Raw genomic sequence first — 7046 nt, 5'->3', positions numbered from 1 at the left:
CAGCAAGAAGCGTCTGAGATGAGGTTCAGGCTCAGGTCTTTCTGACTCCAAACCTATGCCTGTCTTCCTTTGGAGACCAACTGTCTCTCTCTCTCTCCCACAGCCTTCCAGAACTTTCCCATTCTCTCTATTGCCATGACAATGAAACAGTGTATTAGTTTCCTGTGGCTGCTGCAACACATGACTCAAAGCTGGTGACTTAGAACACCACAGATGTATTCTTCTGGAGGGCAGAAGCCTGACATGGATCTCGCCGGGCTAAACTCAAGCCATCGGCAGGGCTGGCTTCTTCTAAAGGCTCGAGAGGAGAGTCCGTTTCCCAGGCTTTTCCAGTCTCTAGGGGCCACCTGCATGCCATTGCTGCTGGTCCCTTCCTCCAAAGCCAGCAAGGCCTTGAAGGCTGTCTTATTGTATCATCGCTCCAACGCCAACTGTTCTGAAATTCCATCTGCAAACTTCATTCTACCTTTCTCATATAACAAACACCTTCCCAGGTTTAGAGAGATTAGGACGTGGACCTTTGGCGGGGGAGACCCTCACTCAGCCCCTCATGTCCAGCTAGGTCACAAGGGCCTCTGTGACCTCATCATCCCCTGGGACCCAAATCTTCGAGGTGCCCCTCCCACATGGTCGCTGGTAGGCAAATCTCCCGCCAGGTACTTGAACCTCAGTGTCCTGAATAGCTGCCATGGGGGCCAAACCTGAGGAAGCTCAGAAGCCTCACTCCAGGGTCCGGACCCTGTTCAAGAGGGTCAAGGCCTTATTCACGAAAGCTCCGCCTCCACCCCCACCCCCACCCGTCCCTCGGAATCCGGGCTGCACACACGTGTACGGGTACGTGTTTGGGCACGTGCGTGAAAATGACCTGGAGCTCCTCCCATCACAGCAAGTGAGTCTAAGAACTACAGGTCACACAGTGTCTCCAGCCAGGACTGCAGGAAGAGAAAGCCACAGAGCCCATCCCCTCTGCATGGCCCACTCCCCTCCGAGCAGACCTAGAATTTCATCTTGGAACAGTGAGGACCAGGGTGGGCCTTTCACCGGGAGGGTATTCTGGAGGTGTGTCTGGGGAAGCAGCTCCAACTTGGCTGAGCATGGGCGAGAGCTGGGTCTGCCCTGCAGGTGCTTGACACTGGGGAGCAGCTGATGGTCCCCGTGGACGTCCTGGAAGTGGATAACGAGGGGCCCTTGTGGAAGTTTCTGCTCTCGGGAGCCACGGCTGGGGCAGTGTCACGCACTGGCACGGCCCCACTGGACCGTGCCAGGGTGCACATGCAGGTCCGTGGGGGGCACAGCGCTGGAGCCGTTGGGGCGGAGATGGACGGAAGTGGAGACGATGGAATTCGGGATGGGGGTGGGGGTTCGACTGGAGACAAGTCGGAGGGTGAGGCTGGGACATGGGCCAGAGCTGAGTGAGAGGAGGCTGAAGGGAGCTGGAGTGGGAGCCAGAGCCGGAGCCGGAGCCGGAGCCGGAGCCAGAACCGATGCGGGTGGGGCGTGGAGCCGAGCTGGGGGAGTCGAGAGAATGGTACTACGGGCACGGTTGGGGTTGGGGGTCAGGGAACTGGCGACGGAGGTCTTCGGAGGGCCTTGAAGACCTAGTGGGACTGGAGAGAAGGGGGAGATGAGGGAAGAGATGGGCGTGTGGCTCGGCGCTGGGCTCAGGTCGGTCAGACTGGTTTTGGGTCTGCGTTGGGTGAGGGAATTCTAGCACTGGCCAGGGACGGAACTGGAGAAGGAATGTGGATGAGAGGGGTCGGGTGCCCGGGGACAGGATGGGCTTGAGCTCCAGGGTGGGATGCGGATGGAGATAGGGTGGATGGCTCCTCACCCGGCCAGGGGCCTCCCTACCCCCAGGTCTACGCCTCAAAAACGAACTTCATGAACCTGTTGGGGGGGCTACAGAGCATGGTTCAAGAGGGGGGCTTCCGCTCCCTCTGGCGGGGCAACGGCATCAACGTACTCAAGATCGCCCCGGAGTACGCCATCAAGTTCTCCGTCTTTGAACAGGTGCATACGGTCTGCTCTCCTCAGCCTCACCCTCAAGCCCTCACCCCTCCCACATCCCCCCAAAGCCCAGATCGTTACCCAAAAACACAAGCTCACTCTCCAGGTCCCAGACCTCTGGCCCGGATGGCTCTCGGGGAGGCAGATGGTTATTCTCTCATGCTCCTCTCTCCTGTGCCAGTGTAAGAATTCCTTCTGTGGAGCGCATGGGTCCCCACCCTTTCAGGAACGTCTCCTTGCTAGCTCCCTGGCTGTGGCCACCTCCCAGACACTCATCAACCCCATGGAGGTAAGAGAATACCTGCTCCACAGAAGATGAAGTAAGATGAAAAATAGTGGCCGCTGCTACTGCTTCCTCCTCCCCCTCCCCCGTCCTCCTGCTGCTTTTTCTCCTTCCTGTGAGATATGTATCGAACTTTTATCCCGGATGGCTAGCCCTTCACCTTAACGCTATTTTCTGAATGGATCCCATTCTTCCCACCCAATGATCCGAGACGTCAGCTTTGTAATTTACGAAATTCCTGTCGATATTTGGGTTTATTTCTGACTTTTCTCCCCTTGTTGCTCTGATGTCTGTTCATGCACTATTTTTAAACTTTTTAAATAACGGATAGACTTTATTTTGTAGAGCAGTTTTAGGTTGACAGAAACTTTGTGCAGAAAGTACAAAGAGTTCTCATATACCTCTCGCCACGTATACAAAGTCTCCACTATTATTCACATCCTGCATTTGAGTGGGACACTCGTTACAATTGATGAGCTGATATGGATACATATTATTAACTAAAGCCCCCAGTTGACATGAGGGTTCATTCTTGGTGTTGTATTTCTACGAGTTTTAACAAATACATAATGATGGGTGTCCACCAATATAGCATCCTTCACCCTCCCACACAGGGATGGTGTTTAGTTCATAAACGAGTTAGAGATTGAACTAAACACAGGGATGGTGTTTAGTTCATAAACGAGTTAGAGATTGTTGCCATCCATGTGATATTGAATCTATGTACCAGGAACATATTTATTTGTTCAAGTTCCCTTTATGTTCCTAAATGGTCTTTTAAACATTTTCTTCATACAATTCTTGCCCTCCTTGGGTTATTTACTCCTTTTCATTGGCTGTATAACAAATTACCAGACTCAACTTAAAACGAATGCTTTTTATCTTAGTTTCTGCCTGTCAAGTTGGGCACTGGCTAGTCAGGTCGTCTGCTCAGGGTTTCATCAGGCAGAAATCAAGGTGTTGGCTGGGCTACCAACAAACCCACCATCTGAGGGGCAGTTCCTCTGCCAAGCTTCCTGGCTGTTGGCGGGATTCAGTTGCTTATGGTTGTAGGACTGACATCCTCAGCTCCTGGAGGCCATGCACCTGCTCCTGCCACATTTCAGACCAACCAGAGAAAGTCTCTGATGCTTTCAATCTCTCTCTTTTTGTCTCTGGCAACAGACCGCTTTTAAAGGGACCACCCGATTAGGTCAGGCCCACCCAGGACAATTTCTCTTGCTTCACTTAAAGTCAACTGCTTAGAGGCTTTTCCTGCATCTGCAAAATCCCACCACCTTTGTCATTATCATGTAATGTGGCCGGGGGAGTGACATCCTTCACGTTCACAGGTCCAGCCCACATTCAAGGTGGGGGGGTATTGTACAGAACATGCATATCGGGCACAGAAATCTTGGCGACCACCTTAGAATGCTGCCCACCATACTTGGTATTATGTCTTTTGTGCAGTCCTAGAGTTGCCGATATTTTGCTGTTCGGGCATTTCATAAAAATTCTCATTTCTGGCTCTTCCAGAAAACTGACAGATCTGGCCACCTGGAGCCTGCACTCCCATGTGCTATGTTTGGCTGGTGCTAAGTGAAAGCTGCCACAGACCCCACTTGGCTCACGTCACTTCCCTTCCCCTCTTGGCCTCTGTCAGCACCTGAGCTTCTGCATCGTGGGTTGAAAGCGCACAGGCCAAGAGATGGGATGGGGGCTCGGGTCTGACACCCAGCTCTGCACATTCCTGGGCAGCTTCCTCATTTGTAGATCGGGGACAACGGCCACTGCTGAGGCTCGTTGAGACGATTAAATCAAATGAGCTGCCTCACTGCTCACCCTCCCCAGGTGCTGAAGACGCGGCTGACCCTGCGCCGGACGGGCCAGTACAAGGGGCTGCTGGACTGCGCCAGGCAGATCCTGGAGCGGGAGGGCACCCGCGCCCTTTACCGTGGCTACCTGCCCAACATGCTCGGCATCATCCCTTATGCCTGCACCGACCTGGCTGTCTATGAGGTGTGGTCCCATGGGGGTGGGGGGCAAGGGTGGCATGCACTCAGGCCCTAGCAAGCTTGTCCTATCTCCCTTTCTCTTGCAGATGCTCAGGTGCTTCTGGCTGAAGTCAGGCAGGGACATGGAGGACCCTAGTGGCCTAGTCAGTCTGTCGTCTGTGACGCTGTCTACAACTTGTGGCCAGATGGCCAGTTATCCGCTGACCTTGGTGCGCACCAGGATGCAGGCTCAAGGTCAGCCTGGCCTAGTGGCCACTGTGTATGCTCCTCTCCCTCATCTCCCTTCTCTGAACTTTCTCATATTCCCAAACTCTCATCTGATCCTGCTCACTTTTGCTGACCCCCAAACCCACCAAGACTAACACTCAACCCCAAATCTGATCCCAGCCCTCAGATCAACACTACAGATTACTAAAATGAACAGCCATCTCCCAAATGATTCCCATACACTCCCCGCAGTCACCCATACTGACCTCAAAACATACACCCCGAAAATGACCTCCCACCTTCTTCAAATCAGACCCAGCCCTCGATGGCTCCAAAAGTCAAAACGGTTCCTAAATTTGCCAAATCTGATCATCAGATGTCCCAAAACTCATAACCACTTCCCTTACAACCTTGGAACTCCCCAAATGTGACTCCCCAGGATGGACTCTCAGTCCCTAATCACCCTCAGACATCCAAATGGGCCCTCAGCCAGCCACCTTGGTCTCGAAAGTCTCCCCAGACTACTCCTTAACACGGTCTCTCAAATCTATAGCAGATCTAAGAAGCCCCTTCCAAATAAGCTCGAATGTTTTCTGAGATGTTCCCAAAAACGAAACCTCAAAATTCCTGCCAGAATTGATCTCGTTCTCCTCAAACTGACCAATTTCTTATAAAAGCCTTCCCAATTCCTTTCCCACTGATCCCCAGACCCCTGCCCCTGGCTTCACCCCCTCACCTCCCCCACCCACCATTCCAGCCTCTGACCGAGGCCCTGAGCTTGCCCCTGTCCCTACAGACACCGTGGAGGGTTTGAACCCCACCATGAGCGAAGTCTTCCGGCGGATCCTGGCCCAGCAGGGCTGGCCGGGGCTGTACCGAGGCATGACCCCCACGTTACTGAAGGTTTTGCCAGCAGCTGGCATCAGCTATGTGGTATACGAAGCCATGAAGAAGACCCTGGGTGTGTAGGCAGCGAGCTAAGCGACACACTCTGGGCAGAAATGGACAGGAGGATCCAGTGTCCCCCGGTCTCAACGAGCCCTCCAGGCTTGGGCCCCAGTGCAGATTCTGTCAAGAAAAGCAGACTGGAGGTCTGCGTCAGAAGATGCCTGGGGAGCCTTCATCAGGGTACAGCCTGTGACTAGTATGGACTCCAGTTTGGCTCATAGTGGTCTGTCTGTTCTGGATCCAGGGCGAAAATGGTGAACTTGGAGTCAAACCAGGAATAAAGAGATGGTTTCTGTTAGACATGTCTGGGATACCTGGGTCCAGGAGGGAAGCTGGGGACCTGCATACTTGGGTCCAAGAGAGGAGCTGGGTACCTTGGGCCCCTCTGTCCTGAATTGGAAGCCTGGACGATGCCTGGGTCCGAGAGAGTTGTTGAAGCAAGTGTGGGGTGTATTAGAGTCTGGGATCCCTCAGGCCTGGGAGGGAACCAATGGCCCAAGACCCTTGAGTTCAAGAGGTGAGCTGGTTCCATGAGTCCTGGAAGAGAAGATCCATTGGTGGAGAGGAGAAGGAGTCCAGGGGATCCCTGGGTTTCCCCCTGCTCTAAGGCCATTTCGCCTCCGGAAACACCGGATCTCCAAGGCCTCAAGCAGGCCACGCGCCTGGCCTCCCCAGCCAGGCTCCAGGGGCGCTAAACCTGACGTCAGGCCTCTATTCCAGCAGCCGGTCGCCACTGACTACGTCGGCTGCCACTCACTCTCGTTCCCGCTAATCGCTTCTCCGTCTGGTGGCCGGCTCCGCCCCAATGCAGCTGCGTTTCCACTGGCTCCCACCAAAACTGGGCATCTTTACTTCATTGCCGTTTGTCCGCAGCCGTGTCAGTCACCTAACACCCGCCCCTGTTGCTCGGCCATTGGCTTAGAAGTCAAGGCTAGAATAGGATTCTGGTTAACATGGAAAGCAATCGGGTCCAAACCCAAGCGCATCACCCAGAACTAGTCAGGGATTGGATTAAATTGACTGCCAATCTTTGCAAGAACCGCCTTTCGCGTGTACTCATTGGCTTGCGTATACGACTATCTCACTGGGAGCCTGCCCAGCTCGTTCAAAGGTGCCTTTTTCTAGGCTCCTCCTTCCTGTCCACTTGACTCTTCGGAGCCGTCAATCTGGTTCTGAAGCCGCCCCGCGATTCTGGAACTCCTGCTTCATTGGGCCTCCCGCCTTCTCGATCGCCTCGATTTGCCCGCCCAGAGCCGAGAGCCCGCAGGCCATTGGCTGCGAGAGCTGTCAGTTACACGGCGCCTCCCGCCCACTGCCTTCCGCGGCTGTCCGATTGGTCTCTTGCCTACAGAGCCCGCGATTGGTGTCCGGGGAGCGGCGGCGGCCTCCCATTGGCCTGGCGGCGTTGTCCGTCACGCCGGCTGCGGGAGGGGGCGTCCCTCTCCCCGCCATCGTCTTCCCAGCCGCTGGGTTCCCAGAGTGCTCCGCGGCCGTGTGGAGCGAGGCCTTGTTCCCGCGTTGAGCCGCTGCCGCCGCCGCCGCCTCCTCCTCAGCTTCAGCCTCCGCGCCAGGCCCGGCCCCGCCGCGCCATGTCGGACTACAGCACG

General features: G+C 54.9%; 1 protein-coding gene and 1 long non-coding RNA gene across 3 annotated transcripts in view; one reads left to right on the top strand and one right to left on the bottom strand.

Moving 5' to 3' along the window:
- Window positions 1–5539, top strand: part of LOC105301082 (solute carrier family 25 member 41) — an 18770-nt gene extending 13231 nt beyond the window's left edge. Inside the window, exons 1-5 of one of the 2 annotated variants that reach the window (XM_023538557.1) lie at window positions 1894–2010; window positions 2189–2296; window positions 4121–4288; window positions 4371–4518; window positions 5288–5473. In XM_023538557.1, coding sequence (XP_023394325.1) covers window positions 1909–2010; window positions 2189–2296; window positions 4121–4288; window positions 4371–4518; window positions 5288–5460 — 699 coding nt within the window. In that variant the 5' untranslated portion in view covers window positions 1894–1908 and the 3' untranslated portion in view covers window positions 5461–5473. Of the gene's footprint in view, window positions 1–1893; window positions 2011–2188; window positions 2297–4120; window positions 4289–4370; window positions 4519–5287 lie in introns of those variants that run through there. The other variant, XM_011373598.2, reaches the window with a different exon arrangement.
- LOC111747530 lies at window positions 5456–7040 on the bottom strand. Its single transcript, XR_002783566.1, has 2 exons — window positions 6197–7040; window positions 5456–5976 (listed from the first exon to the last, which is right to left on the bottom strand). It is a non-coding gene; the product is annotated as an uncharacterized LOC111747530 (long non-coding RNA).
- Between the last annotated feature and the right edge of the window lie 6 nt (window positions 7041–7046).

The sequence above is a fragment of the Pteropus vampyrus genome, unplaced genomic scaffold (genome assembly GCF_000151845.1).
Source record: "Pteropus vampyrus isolate Shadow unplaced genomic scaffold, Pvam_2.0 Scaffold226, whole genome shotgun sequence".
Lineage (NCBI taxonomy): Eukaryota > Metazoa > Chordata > Mammalia > Chiroptera > Pteropodidae > Pteropus > Pteropus vampyrus.
Note: the sequence above shows the minus strand (reverse complement) of the source record. Positions and strands in the feature narration are given on the sequence as shown.